The following is a 25491-nucleotide window of genomic DNA, read 5'->3' as shown; positions in this document are numbered from 1 at the left end:
ATGATCAGTAGCATTTGGTGTATTGTGAATCATGCAGTTCAAAATACATTTCCAGATTGTCTTGTTCAATTACGAATAGCTTGATCTGGATATAAAAAAACACAATTCGGATCAAGCTATCCTAAAATGTTACAGAAGCAATCCAGAAATGTTTTATTGATTGCATGATCCATAGCATTTGGTGTATTGCAGATCATGCAATCCAAAATACATTTCCAGATTGCCTTGTCTAATTACAGATAGCTTGATCCGGATACAACCAAAAACAATCCAGACCAAACTATCTTTAAATGTTACAAAAAATAGAAAAAAGGGAAAACAACGATTGCTTGTCCAATTACAAGTAGCTTGATCCAGATACAACCAAACACAATTTGAATCAAGTTATCTGGAAATGTTACAAAAAATAGAAAAAAAGGGAAAAGGACGAAGTCATACAACTTACCTCTTGGAAAAAATGGTCAAAGTAGGTGATCTTGTAGACTCCTTTTACTCACGAACAGGTAGAATAAGAGGTGCAAGAAGCCAATGGAGGTGCGGGGGTGTGGGGCGGCGAGGAGGGGGAAGAGGAGGTGTCGCGATACAGAAGAAAAGAAAGAAGAAGCTTAGGTTAAGTTCTGATGGTGAGGGGCATATTTGTCCGTTAGCCTATCTTTTCAAATAATGGGAGGTGCAGGGAGCAACAAGGGGGGCTGCAGGAAGCAATGACCTTTTGTGATAGGCTTGTTCGAGGCTAAAGGGATGAAGGATCTTCCAATTTCCTTGTTTTTTAATCATTTTTCATTTATTAAACTGTTTTGTTTGGTGTTGTGAAATACTGAAATTTGATGTGTATCGATTTTGGATGGAGATGAGAAGAGGATCCATCTCTGCCTTTTATTGCATTTTTTTACTTTTTCTTTCTTCGCCTAGTGCTATTATGTTACTATTCTTTGCACTTTCAGGAAACTATTTCGTGGCAAAGATTGCTGACAATAGAAATAATCAATTTAGCAAATTATTTAAACAAGATCAAATATTTTTAAAAGTGTTTAATCTCTGCTACCTTAATATAATTATTTTAAAAAATGAACAAATTTACTATACAGAATGAATTGTGATTAAATAACCATATAAATTTTTATACTAACAATGTATAACTTTTTTCTCTTTTTAAAATTTAAAATTATTAAAAAAGTCAATTTAGTCGTTAATATTATTAAATGATGGTTATTTCAAATTTTAAAACTATAGAATTACAAAAGTCAAATATCCAATGGTTGATAACTTTTGAGATTAAAATGGAATTTTGATAATTTAAAACTAAATTATTCAATGCTTATTATTTCAGTGATTAATTTAATATATTATTCTTTTTTAATTTAATTCCAAACTAGTAAACAACTTAAGCATAATGTGAATATTTATAAATACATACCAAACTAATAATAAAATATATATTTTTAAAAAAATAATAAGAATGTAAATTTAATTAAAAAACTACTAGTAGTAAAAATAATAAGTTAAAAAAATAAAAAATTAAATTTTAAAAATTATTCTAGTTAATATATATTTATTCACTTTTGAAAAATTAGTCTCCTACTATTCAACTATATCAGTTGAAGTAGGTTTTCTTCTCCCTATCAAATGGATGGTAAGATAAAGTCATCAAAGCAATAATATTTCTTACCCTTGTCTCACTTTCTATTTAAGAAAATCAAGAAATTTATGTACCAAAAAAAACTCCAGAAATTTATGTCTTAAAATTTAGCGGTAGAATTTTACTTTCGAAACTTTTTATGTTTTTATTCTTTGAATTAAAAAAATGATAGGTATGATGTTGAAGTGAAATGCTGTATGATTTGATATATCGAAGTATAAAACACATCTTTATAGAAAAAGAAAATAGTGTCCTTTTAAAATATGTTATATATATATATATATATATATATATATATATATATATATATAATACAACTCTGGAGTGAACACTTTCTTATCTGAAAATATAAAAATAAATAACAATAATCATTCTATCAAAATTGAAAATAATAGATAATTAAGATTAAAAGATTCTAAAATTTAAATTAAAATATAATATAACCATCAAATCTTTTAAAAATTCTTCAAACAAAAATTAAATCTATAAAAAAATATTAATCACCACATAATAAAATATCTCAATTATGTTAATTCATCGTCATTATCACCCATGTTATTATGAGTGTTGTGAGTGTCGTTATCATTACTATTATTGTCCCAAGTAAAATTAAAATTATAATCAAGTTTATGCTATATTTGATGTTTCAGTTAATTTTTAATATTTTTTATTAGCTGAAAAATTTATTTAATTGTTTAGTAAATAATTTTTTTTATTAACTTAAGTGTTTTTTGAAACAATAGTTAAAATAATATTTTTTAAAATAATGGTGTCTAACTTTTTATATTTTATTTCACTTATATATATATATATATATATATATATATATCAAATTTTTTATTATCATTTTAAAATAAATTATGATGTTAATATATTTTTTTATCATTTTATAGTTTAGTTACTTAAATAATTAATTTTACTGAACACTTAGAATCTAATAAATTAATTTTTCAGCTTTCATTTTTAGGTATTAATTAGTTTTCAGCTTTTAGCTTGACATTTAAGTTAATTTCTAACTTTTTTAATAACTGAAAAGTGTTTTTAATTGAGAGTTTATAACATTTTTTGAAACACTACTTGAAGTAATTTTTTTAAAAATATTAGCTTGTAGTTTTTATGTTTTCTTCCATTTTTATTCTCGATATATTTATTTATTTTTCTTGTTATATTTTTTAAATAAATAATGATTTTATTATTTTTCTGATATTTTACACTTTTCAACTACTTCAACAATTAATTTTTATGAAATACTTACAATATAATACACAAGTTTTCTAACTTTTCAATTAATTTTTCAGCTAACCGAAATAACCTTAGTGTACATATTTTAAAAAAATAATAATAACTCTACAACAAAGTTATTAATATGATATATCCCCAACATATTAAAATTCATATTGTTTAAAAAATGATTTTAATATATATATATATATATATATATATTATTTATGTATATTTTTCCAAATTATACAACAAATTAAATGATTTCTATTTTTATATTTTAAAAAATATATTATTTAAATTTTAATATATATGAATGATGTATTAAATCATTTTTTTATTAATATATATATATATATATATATATATATATATATATAGATAGATAGAGAGAGAGAGAGAGAGAGAGAGAGAGAGAGAGAGAGAGAGAGAGAGAGAGAGAGAGAGAGAGAGAGAGAGAGAGAGAGAGAGAGAGAGAGAGAGAGAGAGAGAGAGAGAGAGAGAGAGAGAAGATTACTTTGGGGAAATGCTCCTGAGTTAAAAAAAAAATCTTTTATCAACTGCATTTGTTTAATTGTTTGCATTAATGTTCTGCCATATCAAGCGAAATCATGCACAGTTGGGATTACTACAATTTAAACATGGCTTGTCGATCACCTAGCTAGTGCAGAGTGCTGTGCCCTAGTTGCTTGTATTAGCAGCAATCTGTGATATATATTCTCCTTTTTTTTTTTTTTTTGAAACAAAGTTCCTGAAAGTTGAAAGTTAACATTATGCATATCTCTTGGTGGATTAAACATTTCCCTCATACTCATAGTCATATATAGCCTCCACAAATTAAGCCACTGGCAGAAGGCACAGTACTATTATACTACTAGCTAGCCATCATATCATGGAAAAGAGAGAAGATGCTTGATGATGATATATATATATAGCTTCTGCAACGTTGGCAGCAGCAGCACCTTTCTTCCAAGTAATCAGAGGCTATTATATTGCAGCTTTATTCCCTGATCAAGATGCCAAGCCACGAGCAAACCCAAGAGTAGTCCCTATTTCTTCACGTGAAGGCATAACAAACATTCCAGAAGAAACGGCTGAAGATGAAGCCATATTATTATTATTATTATTATTATTATTATTATTATACCCAAGAGTAGTTCCTGTTGTTGCAATTGCTGTTGTTGTTGAACATTCAGGCACGTGAACCTGCTGATGCAGTAACAAGTGGGGTCTAACCAGCATCATCGTTTGTGATGAAGGTGCAGCAGTACTACAACTCACTGTTACCCCTATTTGTGAGGCTTTTTGCAACAAAGCAGTGGCTGACATGTGAGGAAAAGAAGAAGAAGAATGGAAAGAAGTACTCAAAGAAGGAAGCAAAGTGGTTGATGATGTTGTTGTTGTAGTAGTACTAGGGTTAGGGTTTTGATCATGGTGGACTAATGAGGAGGAGTGGTAGTTGTTGACATGTTGTGCTGTTGGGAATAATAACTGTGGTATTGTGGAGAAATTATCTAAGGTGGATCTTATGGTTTGACTACTGTTGTGGAGTGCTTCTTCTTCTACTACCACTGTTGGAGAACTTAATAACCATGATGGAATTTCTGGGTTTAATAAGTTGAAGTGATGATCATGTTCTCCTTTCATCAGAAGTGATGATGGTGCTTGAAGTTGAAGGCCATGGCTACGAAATTGAGTTGATAGATCTAGAAGAGGGTTCACTGTTCTACCACTTTCCTGTGCTAAGGCATCACAGAAGGCTCTGTGAGTGATAAAGCTGTCCCTTCTGCAACCACAGAAAAAGGCAAACCAAGAAAATAAATAAATAATATTTTTTTTAGCATAACAAATTGATGCTTAATATTTTTTTGGTGCAACTGTGATTATTATCACGGAAAACAATTCTGTTTTCGGTTGGATATAGGGTGACTAATGAGTAGCAAATTTTTTTATTCATATATTTAATAAAACAATATATTTTATGACTCAAATTATATATTATACTCAATTCATTGCGTTTTTTTATAAGAAATAAGTTTTAATACTTTATAATATTTTATAAAATGTTTTCAGTATAAATAACTTAAAAAATTATAATATTTTATAAATAACTAAAACTTAATATAGTATTACATATAATTATTCATTTTTTGACACACTTATTAAATATTATATTAAAATATTAAATACACACACGTATTCCTGGCTAGGGTACAACTTTTTGTTGTTTGTACTGTTTTTACACGCTTTCCCTTCTCATCTTTTTGGACTCATTAAACTCAACTGTCTCCTCACTCTTTTCCCAAGTGACACAGAAATGCTAGGTTGCACATTTTGAGAGGAAAAAAAGTGTTATGAGAAAATTTAGATGTAGATTTTTTTTTCTGATAAAAATGAATATTTTATGTAAAAAGGAGGAAGATAGAAAAAATAGTTAAAAATGTGTGATAGCCATAAATAAATAAATAGTAGTATAGAAAACGTAGTAAAAGTTGAAGTGTAAATTATAATATAACTGCACTTGATACTCAAATACACGTTGTCTCATATTGATGTTTCACATTTCGATATTCTTAATAATTACTCCATTAAAAAGGGATATATGATTAGTAATTATACTCTTAATTTCTCCAATTAGTTTATTACTTTTTTTATTATTTACATGTCACTTTTTTTTTTGGAGTTAGGTGATTTAATTTAGATATTTGTTTACTAATTGTTTTTCATTTGATCACCTCGTGCAGACTTTCTAGCATAATTCAAATTATCAATATAACGTTAGTGTATTGAAATTAAATTATTAGCATAAATTCATAATAATCTATAATAATAATTTAATTTTATATTATTCAAATTCTATAAAAACAAGGGTAAATCTAATGACAAACATAATAAATGGCTTATTTTGGGGTAAGAAATTTAGAAATTGTTTTAAAGATAAGTTTTTTTTTTTTCCATGGACCTTCTCCCTTTGGACACAATTCTATTCGAAACACAATCGAATATTAGATGTGAACATCTCTTTTAGTGAGGATTTGAATCTTAATTCATCATAAGAGACTAAACTCTTCCACTAGATCCAACTTGGTTGATGTTTTGAAGATAAGATGATTTAGTTTTAGGATTTAAACTCAACAAAAAATTGAGGAACGAGTGAGGTTTAATTGAGTTAGTTGAGTGTGGGCCTAAGTTAGTAATTGAGTTGGATTCTTAGTGATAAAAAAAACGTTGAGCAGTTAACTAATCAGATTGTTAAATTGAATTACCTTGAGAAAAGGGTACCACAGTCGCATTTATACTCTCTGGTGCCACAGATTTTGGAGTGGGCTTTCCAATCTGATTGAACCGCGTAGCGTTTGAAGCACTTGTCACACTTCCATTTCTTCTCTCCGTGTTTCCTGAAGAAGTGTTTCTTGATTCCAGTGAGGTCCCCAAGTGCCCTTGAAGGGTCATGGTGAACGCATGTTGCCTCTGGGCACACATACACTTTCTTTCTCACGTTTTTGCTACTCTTTTTCTTCAGCTTCCATGGCAAATTGTGCCCTCTTCTATGAAGCTGCAGATTCTGGTCTCTCTGGAACCCTTTCTGGCAAATCTCACAAACGAACCTGTTTGTTGCCAAAAGGGTCTTCGGAGTCAATGCTATCACTTCTGCCTCAGGGTCTACCAAATTAAACCAGCAACTAATTAGTGAACAAAATTAAGACCGACACAGTTATGAGGTTCGAATCTATAACATCATCCATACTACTACGGCATGATTCAATTCTAAAATATCATATATTCAATTAAGTGTCTCTTCAAACTTCAAGGACATAATGTATGATAAAATCTAGATGTAGGATTGTCTCTGGTAATTCTTGGAGAGAGTCTTATTGTCTATAATTTTACTTAGTTTAAACAGGATTGTACTTTATATTAAAGATAATTTTGTTCTTATAAGATAAAATCATTATAAATAATAAAATAATCTCTTTAAGTATTTTCATATAGTTGTATATTTAAGATTCGAGCATAAAATTTCTAATTAAATTGAAACAAATTTACATTAGTTAATCATCATGTTTATATATAGTATTATTCTTTAATTAGAAGTGAAATTTTACTTTCATATATAACTAAGATGATATATTTAATACAATACTTTATTACATAAATTATTGAAATGAAACACCAATTCTCATTCAAGAACAACGCTAAAAACATTTAACAAATTGCATTTAAGTTTTGTTGTATATTAAAAAACAAAATATCCTATAAAAAATCTCTCTCTTGTAAAATTGATGAAAAAAAATTATTATTTTTGAGAATAAGGTGAATTAAATTGACACTAATTGTAGGAAATAAATTAAATGTTGATTTTTGCAACAAATCCACCATCAATTAAAAGGAAAAAAAAACAAGAAGAAGAAAAGTAGTAGTATTGGTTGATTTATATATGACCTGGGTGACCTGGAAGACTTCGCTTCTTTTTAGGTTCTGGTTCTTGACTTATTGAAGTAGAGGAATATTGAGCATAGAGAGAAGAACCGTTGTTATTCCTGATTCCAGAAGTAGCACTTATTTCACTGGATGCAGACGTCAAATTGGACATATTTTCTTCCACCACACCAAACCTTTATAATTAGTAAAATTAGGTAAGAAACCAAAGTACTCGATCTACATATATATAGGTGAGATATATATAATAATTAATACACTCATCAAAACACACACAATAATAACAATAGCCTTATATATATAGTACACGTTCATGAGAAATAAACTTCATTTGCCCCAAAAGAATTTCTGAGATCTTAAAGTTAAATTAACCAAACTAAGGACTGCTTACACTGAAAAGGATAATATATGATAGGGAATTAATGGATCTGATCTCTTCAGCTCATGGATCCTGTGCTTACTTATATATAGCTTTCTCTATTCTTCAAACTTTTCAGATATTCTTGAGAGAGTGAGAGAGGAAAAAGCTGAGAAAGGTGAATATGGATCCCGAGATGGATTGACTTCAAACCTATATAACTAGCTACTTTAATTAGCTCTTAAACAACCACACCTTGTTGGTAATAATTAACTATATAGCATCATCATAAGTATATGCTTCAAGAGAATGCTAAGAACAGTTAATTTTACTTGCTATAGCTACTTGAGGAAGTTTCAGTTGTGTGTGTGTGTGTGTGTGAGAGAGAGAGAGAGAGAGGAGAGGTTGGAAGAATGTGGATGAGGAAAAGGATGTCTTTGAAGCTCTCGCACGTACAAGAGACCAAAACACAAGCCAAACTGGCTTGTTCTGAAGTGCACTTTCTGTCTTTTCCCACTTTTTTCTCTCTTCCTCCAGTTTTTTTTATTTTAATTTTTCTTCCTCAATAATTGCATTGCATAATATCATTATGATTTTCTTCCATTCTTATTTTTTTTCTTCCTCAATAATTGCATTGCATAATAACGTTATGATTTTCTTCCTGTGTCTGTCAACTTTTTAATTATTGATTTTTTTAGTTTTGTTATTTAAACCTCAAAAACTAGAAAAATCGATCTTGGCGACTTTGTTGTCTCTACACTTGAGGAATTCAATTGGTGAAATTGAAACACGAGATTAAAATTGCATAACTATAATACTTGTGAGACCAAAAATGCATTAAGCCTATTCATTGTATAGTATATATAGAAAAAAAAATCCAAATCAAGTGAAATTTGATATTATAATTAAATAAAAAATAAAAATAATTGGATGACTAAATTAACTAATTAATTTGTATTTGTAAAAAACTATTAAATAGTGTAAGTATAACAGTTTGACACGTGCTATAATGACGTACGAACAACTTTACATTAATAATTTTTTTATTTGCATAAAATAATTTTAATTTGTTCGAATATTATTTCATAATGTTTTTTATAATTATTTAATATATATAACTTATATCTAAAACCTTGAACTCAATCGTCAATTAGACTGGAACAACTATGTGCCAGATAATCAACATAATAGGTGATCATATTAATAAATATCTAGAGTGAGAAATTTTTTTTTATTAATATATATATATATATATATATATATATATATATATATATAAGTATTATATTATAAATTATATATACACGATTAGGGTGGAAAAAAAAAATTATTCGATCTCTTTCTATATGCATGTTTTGTTAAACGGTAGATGTCTGACATTGATTGATTGATTATTCAAGCCAAACATTCTCTCCTCCTAAAAAGGAGCGATAAAGTTAATGTTATGGTCCGTGAGCTAGATAGAGTGTGAAAGATGAAGATTGAAGAGTGGCTGATTATGAACTTTTAACATCCCTGGTAGTATAAGTAAGTATTTGGTAAAAGCGATAAAAACTTAAAAGCAAATCTGCACTACTTACACAGCCTGTGACAGCCATAATCCCAGATATATAGCTCGTAATCATGGACTGGAATTTGGAACCATTAGCTAGTAGCATATATAAAGATCATATGCAGAACATAATTTCAATCTATGCAACAACCACATCACTTTTGTTTGAAGAATTGCAGTACGTAGTAATATTTCTTTTTTGAAAGAAGTATAGTATTGTTAGATACCTCAAGTATATGATACTTATCCAACAATTTTAATTAGGTACGTCCAATATATAGATACCCCTTAATTTTCATTTCATTAGAAAAAATAATTATACAATTTTTTTGGGTAACAGCTTCATTGAAAATTCGTTAAATAACAACAGGATCGAAAGTTAAAATTCAGACCTTTAATTGCTACAGAACGGCTAATTGGCGACTTTGAATTTGATCAGATTTCCTTGAACTTTTTAAGTATTGATTCTCTTATCCAAATCATTTTTCATTTGCCTTCAAAGACTTCGTAGATTTTTTTCTCCCTCATTAAAAGATTTTGGAACATGAAAAATTAATGGAGATTTGAGTGTCGGCGTTCACCCTATCGGAGCAACCTTATATATACATTTGATATCGTAATTATATAAATTTGATGTCGCAAAATATGTCATTTTCACAAAGACAGAAGAATATGCTGTTTTGCAACATGTAGCTGGCTAACGCTAACCTAAAAGCAAATTGTTCGTCCATTGGCCAATAAGAAATCGAAGCAATATGTGAAAAGCTATCAATCTTTGACTCTTTGTCACCTCGTATTTTTTTTTAATGTTTCTATTACACATTCACATATGAATTTTATCAACATAAATGTAAAACTTAACAAAAATATTATTAAATTTTTTTATAACATTTTAAAAATATCATCAAATATAAATAAATATTACTAATATATTTTTATAATTTATATTTAAAAATATTTTTTAAATATTATAAAAAAATTAATAACATTTTTATTAAGTATTAAAAAAATATTACTAAAAATTATATATATATATATATATATATATATATATATATATATATATATATATATATATATATATATACATTTGCCTATTGGACATCAATTGACCTCGATCTTTGTAATATATGAATTCTAATTCTACTTTTTGACATCCACATTATACAAACACCTTAGTATCATTTTTTTTATCTTTCTTTTTTTATCTTACCATATTATTAATTATATCAATTACTTGTGAATTCTTTCTTCCTCTTTCTAGATGTTTATCCAAAGATTTTTTTCCTTATTCAAAGATTTTTTTTTTGGCTATCTTAGCCAAAACCTTGGATTATTTTATCTTCACATAAACTCATAATAAACTCATAAGAGTAAATTGTTTAACAATTACTTTGTAGAAATTGCCCAGAGTTTTTTTTAGCATGTATTTACTTTAATATTATTTTTTTATTTTTTAAAGTATTATTTATCACAACATAAATATGCATATTAATTAATTTTTTTTTGATATTATAAAATATAATTTTTTATTATAAATTTGTCGGATTATATATAAAAAGTTAAAAACTGTACGTATTAATTCTTGTACATGTAATCGTTAAATAACTAATACTCCATTAATTTAAAAAAAAGATGGTTACGAGTTTGACGACCATAAATAATTAAATACACATAGTAGGTTTTTTTCCTTTAAGAGAAAAATTAAATTAATAAATAGTTTAAAATGCATATGATATTTTTATTTCATTAGGAATGGAATAGAAAATCACTAACTAAAAAAATACTTAATTTGATTTTAGTTCAGAAATGAAATATATAAAAAATATAATATTTAAAATTATTAATATATTTTATTATAGCTTTTAATCCAAACTTTTATTTTTTTTATTACGTTAAATTACTCATTTGGTTCCTATAATCTCACGATTCTTACCATTTTAGTTCCTTTAGTGTGAAAATGATTTTTTTAGTCTATATAGTTTGCATTTTAATTCTCTTTTAGTCCCTATAATTTGAAAGCAATTTTTTTAGTTCTTATACTTTTCATTTTAATTTTCTTTTAGTTCTTATACTTTGAAAGTGATATTTTTAGTCAATATACTTTATATTTTAATTCTCTTTTAGTCCTTAACATCAAAATATGAGTAATATTATCAATTATAATTAACTAAAAAATATTAGCAAGTAATTCGTAACTAATTTATCGCAAGATAATTTGTAATAAAAAAATAGTTGATAATTTATAACTAATTTGTAGCTAATTATTTTTATATTTTTTTTATAATAAGGATTAAAAGGTAATTAAAATATAAATTATAAAAACTAAAAATATGACTTTCAAACTATATGCACTAAAAGAGAATTAAAATATAAACTATAAGAATTAAAAATAACACTTTTAAACTATAAAAATTAAAAAAACCACATTCAAATTATAAAGACTAAAAAGATAAGAATCGTACAATTATAATAACCAAATAAATAATTTAACCTTTATATTATTATTATTTAGAATAATGAGCCATGCGCACAAATGTTATCTATAACTATAGATAAAAAAGAATAAAATATCTTGGTATACATATTTTTATATCTATTTTATTTTTATAATTACATTCATAAATTATTATTTTATTTTGTTATTATTTTCACAAACAATCAATTAACTTTTATTATTATTTTTCATTTAAAAAAGATAAAAAAGCTGTTAGGCACTTCGTTAGACACGAAGTGTTTTTTTTTCCCTGATTAATTATAATGTGGATCTTAAGGTGTATATGGATAAAGAAGTGGGGTGGGAAGAAAAAGATAAAAAGAAGAAGAGGAAAGTTAATTCCTTAAAGAATTTTAAAAACGTACAATATTAAAATATGAATAAAGGATGAGATAATACAGTAAATGAATAAGAATGATTCTATTTTTATTTTACACTCTTATAAATTGTTTTATAAAACATTTCCCATCTTTCTTTATTATACTTTTTTTTTTATCTTAAACTTCCTTTTCTTTAATCTCTCTTTTAATATAAAATTTACAGTAAAAATGTTAAGTGAGAATAGTATTACTAATATAAAGGTTGTTAGTTGTTACAGTGCAAAATGAAAAACTTTCTCTATCACCAATGCTTTAAGTATCCAAACAACCAGTCACGAATTATATTCGTGCAGAGCTCAAACTCCAGCTACTCTGTCCTTGCTTGGGTTTCTAACTTCATGTTCTATGCAACTGCAATTTGGAGGAAACAGTTACAAAATATATTAACACATGATTGAGAAATAATTTTACTTAATCATGTGATCAGAGTCTTCATAAAAAACATTTTAGGAGAAATTAATCTCTACCTTAATATTGCGAGGGATTAATCTATGCTCAATTGGAGATAGCTTGAATTAAAACAAAAAGCTAAAATAAAAATGTTAAGATAGAGATACATTACTTCGTATACGTACCCCCCAAAAAAGACTTTAAATTTCTTTTAATATGTTTACCTTGAAGACTTTAATTAGCCTTCGTCTCCAAGTAAACTTTAATAATGAGATTAATGAAATCAACTTGGACTTATCTATTTAGTAAGATCCGCCGACAAAATAAATAATTGGAGTATGTTAATAATTTTCCATTCACATTATTCCGAGTTTTTTCCTCGTTTCTTCCACTAAAGTCTTGCCATAAAATAATAATCATTAATCAAGCACGACGTTGTAGCTTACAGAACCTAACATGATTTTGGGATACTTCCTTCTGGAATTTGAGTTTGTCCTTTGCGTGTTAACCACGATTATATACACACAGAACGATAAAATAACAACATGGCATCTACTAAGTAGTTTACTAAGAAAAAAAATCCAATTTGAGGAGATTTTGAAAGTCAAGTCATCAATAAATATAATTTCTAGTTGCATTTTTCTCAGAGTGGTAGGTGTATATTTAAATTCTAATAGGTTATCACTTTGTGTGGACCTTATATGTGGCTTTTTCCATCCATAGTGTGCATAATTGCATATATTAGCCCTTATCTTCAAACCAAGACATTAGCCATCTAGCTCTTGTTGACATTCCAATAACTTTGGTGCTATGATCATGGAGATCAATGCATCCCCCGACAACATTAATTCAGTCAAGTACAACGTACATGAAAAACAGCCTTACCGAACTTGGTACCACTTTCAGCCCCCACAAAATTGGATGAATGGTATCATCCTTACTCCATGGCACTCTCTTATACTGTACTTTCACTTCTAGCACATACGCTTATGCTAATATGTTCTAAATCACTACTGTCTATGTCTAATTATTTTCTCTGCCATTTGACATGTTTTGCTGATGAAAATTGAACATGGTTGCCTTCATCATGCAGATCCAAATGGTATGCTAGTGAACTTCTCCTACTTCCAGTTAAATTAGTATTTATCTCTGGTCCATGTTACCCCCCTCCCCCAAATCCCAATGAGAAATTATTTGGAGAAATAAACAATCACTCCTTGTTCATGTTAACCCCCCATTAGATTACTATATGATGTGTAACCATCATGTTTCTATTGTTCTGACTAATCTTTATGTGTGACATGTAGTTGAATTTTTCAATTTACTAGCAAGAGTTTATAAAGTTTAGTTACATGTTACCTAAAGATTGATCCGGACCACGATAATCTTGAACTATACAATAATTTCTCCTCCAAAATAAGAGCTAATGCAACTATTATCCCATCCACTTGTCAACTCTTAATTCAATGAAACACATCCAAAATATGATCTAATGGAAATTTCTGATTTAATTGTTACAGGACCAATGTACTACAAAGGAGTTTACCACTTTTTCTACCAACATAACCCTTATGCACCAACCTTTGGTAGGCATATGGTATGGGGTCATTCCGTATCCTATGATCTCATCAATTGGATTCATCTAAACCATATTCTTGAACCAAGTGAGTCCTATGACATTAATGGCTGTTATTCAGGCTCAATCACAACCCTCCCAGTGGAAAAACCTGTTATCATGTATACAGGGAGTGATACTAACAAACATCAAATTCAGAACTTGGCTATGCCAAAGAATCTATCAGACCCCTTCTTAAGGGAATGGGTGAAAGACCCCCAAAACCCTATCATGATTCCACCAAGTGGAATTGATGTGGAGGGTTTCAGAGACCCGACAACTGCATGGCAAGGAGGTGATGGAAAATGGAGAGTGATTATTGGTGCCAAAACGGGTGATGATGGGAAGGCTCTTCTCTACCATAGTGATGATTTTGTTAATTGGAAACTGCATCCCAATCCTTTGTATGCATCAGACAATACTGGAATGTTTGAGTGTCCAGATTTCTTTCCAGTGCACATAAGTGGCTCAAAGAGTGGGGTTGATACATCAATCCAAAACTCCAGTGTCAAGCATGTCTTGAAAATGAGTTATCAAAACAAACAACTAGAATACTATTTTCTTGGTGAATATTTTCCTGATCAGGAAAAGTTTATTCCTGATGCTGATTGGGCAAGAACTGGTTTGGACTTGATATTGGACCATGGAATGTTTTATGCTTCCAAGTCATTTTTTGACAATGCCAAGAAAAGAAGGATATTGTGGGGATGGTCAAAGGAGTGTGACACCACACAAGATGATTATGAGAAAGGATGGGCTGGTCTACAGGTATTTTATCTCCATGTTGAGTATTTTCTTTCAATTATTTCAGCACCCTACAGGTATTTTAGGACTTGATAGTGTATTTTTTGGTTATGTAGAGTATTCCAAGGCAAGTTTGGCTTGATAAAAGTGGGAAGTGGTTGATGCAGTGGCCAATTGAAGAGGTAGAAAAACTACGTGACAAACAAGTTAGCATAACGGGAGAGAAACTAATTGGTGGATCAACTATTGAAGTCTCTGGTATTACTGCATCACAAGTAAGTACACTGGTGCTGTATTTATTATATTCTTTTTTTTTATGAACTTTAAAACCTAGGACAACATCAATGATGATTTTTTTCTTTAAAACTTAACCTTTCAAGGTCGATGTAGAAGTGTTGTTTGAGCTACCTGAACTAGAGAATGCGGAGTGGCTAGATGAAAGTGAAGTTGATTCTCACTTGCTGTGTAGTGAAGAATATGCATCAAGAAGTGGCATAATAGGGCCATTTGGTTTGTTAGCTTTAGCATCTGAGGACCAAACAGAACACACTGCAATTTTCTTCAGAATATATAGAGCTCCCAATAGATATTTATGCCTCATGTGCAGTGACCAAAGCAGGTTATTTCTGTTATCCTCCCTATTTAATTTGTAAACTATGGTGCTTATATTTTATTTTCAATAGTTATTTATGATTGAGAATATACGAGAGTTGTGTACCCTTTACAGGTCTTCATTGAGGCAGGACCTTGATAAAACCCCATATGGAACAATCTTTGACATTGACCCTAATGTCAAGACGATTTCACTTAGAAGTTTGGTATGTTTATTACTAATAATAAATATCATCCTACATATCTTAGAATCCTACATCTTATGTGAATTCAGACCTAATTTGAATCCACGTGAAAGTTGAATTTTTTTCCAATATCATGCTTGCTAGTTTGATATATATAGGTTCATAATATTATGCAGATTGACCGCTCCATTATTGAGAGTTTTGGGGAGAAAGGGAGAATTTGTATTACCAGTAGAGTTTATCCCTCGTTGGCTATTGACAAAGATGCACATCTTTATGTTTTCAACAATGGAAGCCAGAGTGTGGTGATCTCTGAACTGAATGCTTGGAGCATGAAGGAAGCAGAATTTAGTTAAGAAGAAAGCACAATTAAGCTGTATCTAAAAAGATTTGGATAATCATTCAACATTTTATCTCGATACTTTATATTGTATGTTATGTTCATCTTTTGGCCACTTGGAATGAAATAAGTAATGTATTAATAGTATAAAATAACATCTATTCATAAACACAATCAAACATAAATGTTATCAAACATATTATGCCACTCCTTAAATGCATAGCATTCTTTAAGCATGGATAAAAATCATCCAGTGTTATACACTTGGTCTCTCAATTTTTCTGAGGAACTTTTAATATTTGTTAATTAAAGTTACGTTATACTCTTATTTTTTTCTTAATTGTTGATCTAATAAACTTATCTCTCTGTTAATTTTATTTTATTTTTCTATCCTTTTTTCCCCTCTTTTTTATTTATTTTGAAGGACTTTTCCCCCTCTTAATAGGATATGAAATATATATGCAAATTATGGATTAGTACAAGGTTTATGGTTTTCTTTTCTTTTGGTGTTTTTCTTTCCACATTGACTAATTTTAAACTTGGAGGCGGCAGATTTTGGCTTATTAGAAGAGCATGAAAAAATCCTTCCACCTATGGGTTCAGATCCCCATAATGACACAGATACAGAAGCAAGTAAGATATTGACCATTTTTTATGAAGTTCATTCGGAAGAACAAAATAACACTGATCAACATGCCGGTGATAGTAACGTTCTCTCCAAAACAGGTAAAAAAAAATGCGTCTGAAACTATGGTGCCAAGGAAAGTGATCAAAAGATATGAAAAAATGTGTTGACAATAATAAAGCAAATAACGAAGGAAAGAAGGCTGAAGGTGAAGATAAGAGTAAAGTAACTGATGGAAAATTTTATGTTGTTGCTAACAAGGACAAAGGAAGATTTTGGTATTTAGATGAATTTGCTTTAAATGAATTTGACCACCATTTAATTGGTAATTTTAGTAATTGGAATGCATAGTTATTCTTTTTTTTTTCTCTACTTTTCTTCTTTATTTTTGTTTTCTTTGTATTGTTCAAGTTGTTTCAAGTTGTGAGAATGCTTCTTGATATTCTTTCCTTTTTAATATTTCAAACCTTTTAGATTGTGTTGAATGAATATACTAATATGTGTGACTTTTTTAAAAAACTCTTTTGGGAAGTATAAAATTAAATAAAATTTAATTATATCTAATGCATTTTTAAGTTTTCTATTCATTTATTTTAACTTTCGTTTTCAGGTTTAAAAGAACCCACTTTGTGTTAATCATTAAATTATTGGATTGATCTCTTTTGTTCTCTTTTTTTTTTGAGGAATTATTAGTATTTGTTAATTAAAGAAAGAGAACGTTTAAAGAGAGAATTAATAAGTTGGTTTGAGTGATTTAGTCTCTTTTAAGTAGGATATTAGATTCAAACCTTATGGATAAAAAAAAGTGATCAAAAGAAAAAATTTGATAAAAAAATGTTTGGAGAAGGAGAAAATAAAAAAAGAATAAAAAAAGGTGTCACTTGATCTAATTTACCGGATGCAATATGAAATAAGTGGTACAAAGAGAACAAAAAAATAATGAGGGATTTTTTATTTTTGTGAAAAAGAAGGGTAAAAGGTCAGTTGCTCATGGCTGTACCTTCTTCATAATATAGATGTCTCTTTAGAAATAATCTAAAATTATATTTTAAAAATATAAAAAATTATAATTTTACAAATTTCTCATTAGCTTAGCATCTTATCCAAGAAGTAAAAAGTACACGCCAATTAAAATAATTTTTTACAATATATCAAATTAGTTAAATAAAAATATATTCATACAATAGAAACGAGAATAGAAATGAGAACACACAAGGCTGATAAGCCAAATGAAAAATGATTATACTCCATCTTTTTGACTTTTTTTACTCAACACATAAATTTATTGAAAAAACATTAAACGTGATCAAATATTTACAAACGACCTTTAAAAAAACAATGTAATTGGTAAAATATAATCTAAAGGATAGTTGGTACATATTTTTAGAGAGCAAAATATCAAGATAAATAGTAAATTACTATATTAGAAACACAAAAGTAAATAACATGTACATAGATACATATGAATTTAAAAAATATTAAATTGTTAAACTAAAAATAACACAGAACCATAAAAAGTACATATAAACATGTATTAAGCAAAAAATAAATTAATGGATTAAAATTAATATACACGTCAATCTATAATAAAAAAAATTGTTACAATATATCAAATTTATCTTAATAAAAATATAAACATAAATGTGGGACAACGGCGTGTCTCCTGTGGTACTGAATAAGGCAAAAGCTATTTACACTCCCCATTATTACTTGTACACTCCTCTTCCAGAGAACGTTATATAGTGGATGAAAATGACCTGATAGTATTTTGTTCATGTCCTAGTTCTAACAGGGGCAGGATGTAATTGTAATCTCTGGTTAGGAAATATGGTATACTGCTTTCATCCAATCTGATATAATTGTTTAGAGGAGGTTGAAATTGTAATAACTTTGGTCTTTAACTTTTGGGATTATAAACAGATCACATTAAATATTGTTAGGGGATTTGTTTAGGTTGAAGATTGAATCAATATCCGTGATATTCTCTTTTTTCAGTATTTTTTTGCTTTTGAGTAATTTCGTTGCTTCTGATTGTGATACTCTGAGTCTGATGACTATTCTGTTAGTGTGTTGATATTTTGTGGTTTGCATTTTATATGATATTTTTCCTTTATATTTGTTGAATAGGTTGTCTTAAAAGTCTATAAATGAGACAAATGGCAAATAGAAGTTGTACAAGAAGTGTGAATGCCTCAAGTCCTCTTCCATCGATTACTCCCTTTCAATGTTCTACTGAACCATCTGGATCTCCATCAGATGCAGAAAGCCAACATGAGGATTACAATGAATTTAAAAGCAATGAAGATAAAGACGACAATCAATACAAGAAGGAGGAAAAGAAGAGGAAGAAGAAAAAACTGAGTGAAGAGAACAAAGGTAAGGAGTATAAGGAGTTTGAAAACAATGAAGGTGAAGATGATGGTCAAGGTAGGAAGATGAAGAAGAAGAAACTGCATGACAAGAGCAAAAATAATAGTGAGTTCAATAGCAATGAAGGTGATGTCAATGAAGTTGATGATCAATGCAAGAAGATGAAGACAAAGAAGAAAGCTATGGCAGATATTGGTGAGTCTCCTAATCCTGCACACAGTGGATCATCCAAACCCAAACGAGTAACTTTTTCTGATCAAGTGGATGTTTGTTGTGATGGCTTAATCCCTGGGAAAAGGTTTACACCAGAAGAAGCCAGATAAGAAAATTAAGTTGGCTGTTTTTGATTATAGAGAGTCTCATGGTTTGGGAGATGAAGGTCTAGATATGGTTCTCCATTGCAGATCTCATCCTGAAATTAGAGATTATTGGAAGGAAATTGGAACAGCCTTACCTCAGAGGCCTTATGTTAGTGTGTATACTCGTGCTCATATTTTGTTAGAAAGGGGCAAGAATCGTGAATGGACACCTGAAGAGTATGAATTTTAATTTCATGTAAAGGATGCATGGCGTAGAATAAAATTAACCAATACAAACCAAGTGGTTGATATAGTAAACCTGGATCTGCGTGTGGAGCTTCACAGGATTTAAGAAAATCAAAACATGGTATGCTGCGAGATAATAGTGGTTGGGAGACAATTGGTGACAAATTAACCACTAGATCCAGTGCGGTCTGCTGCACAAAGTGGTATTATAAATTAACATCGCCTATGGTTGCTAATGGTGTATGAAGTAAGTTTAAATCAAACTCAACCCCAAAAACTAGCTTAAGGAGCGTAGATAATATGGTAGGTGATTCTTTGAACGAATCTTGGGATATGCTTTAATACCATCTTAAAATCTGAATTTAAACTTAACTCAACCTCAAAAATTAGCTCAAGTATGTACTTTATCTTTAGCCGATATGTGAAACTTGTATTTTTCTCACTACTAATGACTATCGCCTGGTAAATGCTTTATTTACTTTGAATGCTTGCTGCATGGAGGAGGTAGATTGGGACAATCTGCTTGAGCATAGACCTGGTGATGTATGTAGGAAGTGGTGGAACCAAATGGTCCAATATATTGGAGAGCATGGGGGGAAGTCATTTGCTGAGCAGGTTGAAATTCTTGCAAAAAGATTTTGCCCCGACTTATTGGAAGTAAGAGAAGCCTTTGATGCAAAACCTGTGATTTGTTGAGGTTATTATCCTGTAGGGTGGAGTGACTTTTTGAACTTCGAGTGTATTTGTTTATGATTATGATGTTCTTGTGCGATCATCCGACGGCAAATTGTCTCATTGGGGGTCTTTTTACAAACTATTTTTCAGAATGTGGTTGTTTGTAAAGATTTTTCAATGGGGGACTGGTTTGTACGTGGAAAATGCCACCATGCATGCATATCGCCAGCATGCATGGCGAGATGCAGGTGGGAGGGGATTCGCCATTCCTTCTGGCGATTTGGCATGTCTATGTCATTACTAGGTCTGGCGATTTGGCTTTGACGTGAAGAAGACGCAGGCTTGTATGCAAAAGAGATATGTTGGAAATACGGATTTTTTTAAGAAAGAAATACGCTTAAAAAATGTCATTTTATTTGATTGCTATAAAAAAGGAAACATTAAAAATATGCTTTTTTTAAGAAGGAAATACGCTTAAAAAAATATTATTTTATTTAATTGCTATAAAAAAGAAAACATTGGAAATACGCTTTTTTAAGGAGGAAATACGCTTAAAAAAGCGTCATTTTATTTAATTGCTATAAAAAAGGAAACATTGGAAATATGCTTTTTTTAAGAAGGAAATACGCTTAAAAATGTCATTTTATTTAATTGCTATAAAAAAGGAAACATTAAAAATACGCTTAAAAAAAGCATCATTTTATTTAATTACTATAAAAAAGTAAACATTGAAAATACGCTTTTTTAAGAAGGAAATACGCTTAAATAAAATGATGCGTATTTCCTTCTTAAAAGTGCATCATTTTATTTAAGCGTATTTCCTTCTTAAAAAAAACGTATTTCCAATGTTTCCTTTTTTATAGCAATTAAATAAAATAACATTTTTTAAGCGTATTTCCTTCTTAAAAAGAAGCATATTTCCAATGTTTCCTTTTTTATAGAAATTAAATAAAATGACATTTTTAAGCGTATTTCCTTCTTAAAAAAAGTATATTTCCAATGTTTCCTTTTTTATAGCAATTAAATAAAATGACGCTTTTTTTAAGCGTATTTCCTCTAATGTTTCCTTTTTTGTAGCAATTAAATAAAATGACATTTTTTTAAGTGTATTTCTTTCTTAGAAAAACAGTATTTCCAACATATCTCTTCTGCACACAAGTCTACGTCTTCTTCACGTCAAAGCCAAATCGCTAGACCTAATGGCGACATAGACATGCCAAATCGCCAAAAGAAATGGCGAGTCCCCTTCCACCTGCATCTCGTCATGAATGGTGACATTTTCCTCGTACAAAACAGTCCCCCATTAGAAAATCTTTACAAACAATCCCATTCAGAAAAATAGTTTGTAAAAATACCCCAATGGGGCAATTTGCCTCATCCGACACGTCAGAAACTGGATTCAGTTTTGCAGTTTGAGGGTAGTTTATGTTATAAAATATTCTAAAAATACTATAAAATAATAAACTATATCTAAAATATAATGCATCAATTTTTTTTTGTTTTTTTAACATTCTTTTTTATTTCATGATCAAACTAATACTGAGGAATCAATTAGCGTGTGATTTTTTCATCTTAAGTAATTATCTTTAAAATAAGTCTATTATTTTACAGGTTGTGATAATTTTACAAATATATATAAAGAATAAAAATATAAACATCTATAAATTTGTTTGGATTGGATTCAATCTACTTTGAATTTAATATCAAATACGAAATTTGATCCACTCCTCTCTCTATATATATGGTATTGCTAATGGCTCTTAAAATGTCACGACCCCTAGTTAAGAGGAGCCTATGCGTTTGAAGTGGATTAGTGAAAAGAGGTTAGTATAAAGTAGATGTGAAAATTAAGTTGTAAAAGTTCAAGTTGCTCAAATTATTCTCCATATGAAACAATCACAGAGAATATCACATACAATATTAAAGTATCTAAGATAAAATGTTACAGGATAATCCAACTTAGCTACTGCTTATTTATGCTTTCTTCTTGGCCAAATTCTGCTTGCTTCATGCTCCAAGCATTCAGTTCAGAGATCACCACACTCTGGCTTCCATTGTTGAACACATAAAGATGTGCATTTTTGTCTATAGACATCGAGGGATAAACTCTACTGGTAATACAAATTCTCCCTTTCTCCCCAAAACTCTCAATAATTGAGCGGTCAATCTGCATAATATATGAACCTATATATATCAAACTAGCAAGCATGATATTGGAAAAAAAAAAAATCAAGTTCCACGTCAATTAAAATTAAGTATAAATTCACATTCTAAGATATGATGCAACAAGTAGGATAATATTTATTATTAGCAATAAACATACCAAACTTCTAAGTGAAATCGTTTTGACATTAGGGTCAATGTCAAAGATTGTTCCATATGTGGTTTTATCAAGGTCCTGCCGCAATGAAGACCTGTAAAGTGTACACATGTCTCATATACTCAAAGTCTCTACTCAATCATACATCTCTAGTTGAGGTTTAATCTTAATGAAAGTAAAATATATGCACCATAATTTACAAGTTAAATTGAGATAATTATATCAGAATTACCTGCTTTGGTCACTGCACATGAAGCATATATATCTATTGGAAGCTCTATATATTCTGAAGAACACTGCAGTGTGTTCTGTTTGGTCCTCAGAAGCTAAAGCTAACAAACCAAATGGCCCTATTGTGCCACTTCTTGTTGCATACTCTTCACTACACAGCAAGTGGGGATCAACTTCACTTTCATCTAGCCACTCCACATTCTCTAGTTCGGGTAGCTCAAACAACACTTCTACATCGGCCTTAAAAAAGTCGAGTTTTAAAGAAAAACCATCATTCATGTTGTATTTAAAAAAATTTGACAAATTACAGAACCATTTTACTTACCTGTGATGCAGTGATACCTGAGACTTCAATAATTGATCCACCAACCAGTTTCTCCCCCAATATGCTAATTTGTTTGTCGCGTAGTTTTTCTATTTCTTCAATTGGCCACTGCATCAACTGCTTCCCACTTTCATCAAGCCAAACTTGCCTTGGAATACACTGCATAGTACATAGCCAAGATCATTCATCATCCAACAACATATGAACTTCTAATCTATGAATATATAGCCCTAAAATAATATTTAACCAAAAGGGTTATACACTGACTCGGTAAAAAGTTTTACAGAGTCATCCAATCACATTTCATCATGTATGATGATAAGTTTGTTAATTTTTAAAATAATTATAGTATAAAACTATTTTAAAGCAATTCAAATGTTGATTGATAATTAAATGATAGTATAAAATTATTTTACACTGTTAGTACTACATAGGCATTAAACTCATATATAAATACCTGTAGACCAGCCCATCCTTTCTCAATGTCATTTTGTCTAGTGTCACACTCGTTCACCCACCCCCACAATATCCTCCTGTTCTTAGCATGGTCAAAAAATGACTTTGAAGCATAAAACTTACCATAGTCAAGCCTTAAGTCCGAACTAGTTCCTGTGAATTTAACATCAGGAACAAAGTTCCCCTCATCATAGACATATTTACCAAGAAAATAATAGTCCTGATGTCTACGTAGATAGCTTATCTTCAAGACATGTCTAACACTTTGACTTTGGACAGATGCATCCACCCCATTTGTGCTATTGATGGACACAGGAAAAAAATCTGGACACTCACAAACTCCAGTGTTATCTGTTGCAAAAAAAGGGTTCAATTCCACTCTCCAATTAACAAAATCCTCACTTTGGTAGAGAATTGTCTTCCCTTCATCCCCATTTTGAGCACCAATGACTACCCTCCATTTTCCATCCTTTCCCTGCCAAGCAGTTGAAGGGTCTCTGAAGTTATTCACTTCAACACCACTTGGTGGTGTCATGGCAGGGTTCTGAGGGTGTTTCACCCATTCCCTTAAGAAAGGGTCTGATAGATCCTTTGGCATAGCCATGTTCTGAACTTGATATTTATTGTTATCAATTCCTGTGTACAAAATAACAGGTTGTTCTTCTTCACCTGGGAGTATTGTGGCTGAGCCTGACCAGCAGCTGTTGATGTCATAGGAATCACTTGGTTCAATGGCATGATTCAGATGAATCCAATTGATGAGATCATAGGACACAGAGTGAGCCCACACCATTTTCTCGCCAAAGGTTGGTGCATAGGGGTTATGTTGGTAGAAAAAGTGGTAAACTCCTTTGTAGTACATAGGTGCTGCAGCGGATAAATCAACACTTGTCATTTGAAATGATTTGATCATAGTCACTTTGGGATGTCACTTCAATAATAGACAAAACTTAGATGTAGTTCCTTGGATGCTTTTGATGTTGTTTTTTAATCAGAATTGGAGTTTCGCTTCGATAATTTGCATAATATAAGTTTGCATTGAATTTGCATAATATAAGTTTGCATTGAAGGTCCACATAGATTTCCAAGATAAAACTCTAATTTTGATTAGAGAACAACACCAAAAACAACTATGAAACTTTATCTAAGTTTTGTCCTTCAATTATTTTACTGAATTAAGAGTTGACAAATGAAGCAGGGGTAGTGTCTAGTGTAAGAGCAGATTTCATGTGAAACGTAGAGGAATAGGACATTTTTTTTCCCCACTCTAGACATGCTATGATGTTGTGGACAATAGGTAAATAAATAACTGAAAGTCTGAGAAAATCATGACATACCATTTGGATCTGCATAATGTAGTCAACCATTTCCAATTTTTGTCAACAAAACATGTCAAATGACCAAGAGAAAAGAATTAGACACGAGCACTGAAATAGACACAAGCATGTTAAAAGTAAATTGACAAAAGAGTGCTGAGGGTAATACTAATACCGTTCATCCAATTTTGTGGGGGTTGAAAGTGGTACCAAGTTCTATAAGGCTGTTTCTCAGGTACCTTGAACTTGATAGAATTTATGCTGTGTGGGGATGCACCCTCTCCATTGATCTCCATGATGATAGTGCCAAGGTTATGTATGGGAAGGTCAACAAAAACCCGATGGTGAGTGGCTTGGTTTGATGAAGGGCTAATATATTCAATTATGCATACAATGGATCTTTCACTATGTGGAGAAAAAGGCCACAGCTATAAAATGAATTGTGCAGACAAATCCGTAACATATTAGGATTTAAATATAGACCAACTTTGAGAATATTGCCAACTGGAAATTATATTTATTGATGACTTGACTTCCTTAGTCAATGCAAAAGCAAGTCGGCTATTTATTGTTGGCTATTTATTTTATAATTCAATGTAACATCTCATTTTTTATAAAATAAATTAAAAAATATTTTATTTAAAAATAAATAAAA

At 29.9% G+C, this 25491-nt stretch overlaps 4 protein-coding genes across 6 annotated transcripts; 2 read left to right on the top strand and 2 right to left on the bottom strand.

Moving 5' to 3' along the window:
- Positions 1 to 3393: 3393 nt before the first annotated feature.
- LOC100807813 (protein indeterminate-domain 7) lies at positions 3394 to 8234 on the bottom strand. Of its 2 annotated transcripts, none has more exons than XM_006601166.4 (4): positions 7762 to 8234; positions 7304 to 7476; positions 6127 to 6523; positions 3394 to 4646 (listed from the first exon to the last, which is right to left on the bottom strand). In XM_006601166.4, the coding sequence occupies exons 2-4, from the start codon at positions 7452 to 7454 to the stop codon at positions 3872 to 3874; spliced, it is 1323 nt and encodes a 440-aa protein (XP_006601229.1). In that variant the 5' UTR covers positions 7455 to 7476; positions 7762 to 8234; the 3' UTR covers positions 3394 to 3871. The 2 variants fall into 2 exon arrangements, with proteins under 2 accessions (XP_006601229.1, XP_006601228.1); XM_006601165.4 differs by having other exon boundaries at positions 7692 to 8232.
- A 4940-nt stretch (positions 8235 to 13174) lies between these two features.
- Positions 13175 to 20189, top strand: LOC100806753 (fructan 6-exohydrolase). Its single transcript, XM_003549299.4, has 8 exons — positions 13175 to 13405; positions 13571 to 13579; positions 13998 to 14860; positions 14953 to 15111; positions 15217 to 15455; positions 15564 to 15654; positions 15810 to 16699; positions 18726 to 20189. The coding sequence occupies exons 1-7, from the start codon at positions 13288 to 13290 to the stop codon at positions 15987 to 15989; spliced, it is 1659 nt and encodes a 552-aa protein (XP_003549347.2). The 5' UTR covers positions 13175 to 13287; the 3' UTR covers positions 15990 to 16699; positions 18726 to 20189.
- Positions 18755 to 19291, top strand: LOC102667437 (protein MNN4). The gene has a single exon (XM_006601629.1). It carries the CDS (start codon positions 18755 to 18757, stop codon positions 19289 to 19291), a length of 537 nt encoding a protein of 178 aa, XP_006601692.1.
- A 1827-nt stretch (positions 20190 to 22016) lies between the features above and the next one.
- On the bottom strand, positions 22017 to 25276 carry LOC100806220 (fructan 6-exohydrolase). Of its 2 annotated transcripts, XM_006601164.4 has the most exons (7): positions 25012 to 25276; positions 24858 to 24866; positions 23522 to 24387; positions 23065 to 23223; positions 22741 to 22979; positions 22512 to 22602; positions 22017 to 22355 (listed from the first exon to the last, which is right to left on the bottom strand). In XM_006601164.4, exons 1-7 carry the CDS (start codon positions 25130 to 25132, stop codon positions 22152 to 22154), a joined length of 1689 nt encoding a protein of 562 aa, XP_006601227.1. In that variant the 5' UTR covers positions 25133 to 25276; the 3' UTR covers positions 22017 to 22151. The 2 variants fall into 2 exon arrangements, with proteins under 2 accessions (XP_006601227.1, XP_040867413.1); XM_041011479.1 differs by lacking the exon at positions 22512 to 22602.
- Positions 25277 to 25491: the final 215 nt, after the last annotated feature.

The sequence above is a fragment of the Glycine max genome, chromosome 17, assembly GCF_000004515.6.
Source record: "Glycine max cultivar Williams 82 chromosome 17, Glycine_max_v4.0, whole genome shotgun sequence".
In the NCBI taxonomy this organism is placed as follows: Eukaryota; Viridiplantae; Streptophyta; class Magnoliopsida; order Fabales; family Fabaceae; genus Glycine; species Glycine max.
The sequence above is the reverse complement of the archived record's forward strand: the minus strand, read 5'-3'. Positions and strand labels throughout refer to the sequence as shown.

Bases quoted from the DNA above. Each gene is read 5' to 3' on its own strand.
- LOC100807813 (XM_006601166.4), bottom strand. From the start codon at position 7,454: ATGTCCAATTTGACGTCTGCATCCAGTGAAATAAGTGCTACTTCTGGA. The intron at 6,524-7,303 runs GTCATATATAAA...TTAATTTGGTAG, and splicing joins AAGTCTTCCAGGTCACCCAG to ACCCTGAGGCAGAAGTGATA. The intron at 4,647-6,126 runs GTAATTCAATTT...CTGTGGTTGCAG, and splicing joins TGTGGTACCCTTTTCTCAAG to AAGGGACAGCTTTATCACTC.
- LOC100806753 (XM_003549299.4), top strand. From the start codon at position 13,288: ATGATCATGGAGATCAATGCATCCCCCGACAACATTAATTCAGTCAAG. The intron at 14,861-14,952 runs GTATTTTATCTC...TTGGTTATGTAG, and splicing joins AAGGATGGGCTGGTCTACAG to AGTATTCCAAGGCAAGTTTG. The intron at 15,655-15,809 runs GTATGTTTATTA...AATATTATGCAG, and splicing joins CGATTTCACTTAGAAGTTTG to ATTGACCGCTCCATTATTGA.
- LOC102667437 (XM_006601629.1), top strand. From the start codon at position 18,755: ATGGCAAATAGAAGTTGTACAAGAAGTGTGAATGCCTCAAGTCCTCTT.
- LOC100806220 (XM_006601164.4), bottom strand. From the start codon at position 25,132: ATGGAGATCAATGGAGAGGGTGCATCCCCACACAGCATAAATTCTATC. The intron at 22,980-23,064 runs GTAAGTAAAATG...GACTTTTTTAAG, and splicing joins CAGGTATCACTGCATCACAG to GCCGATGTAGAAGTGTTGTT. The intron at 22,356-22,511 runs GTATGTTTATTG...TATATTATGCAG, and splicing joins CGATTTCACTTAGAAGTTTG to ATTGACCGCTCAATTATTGA.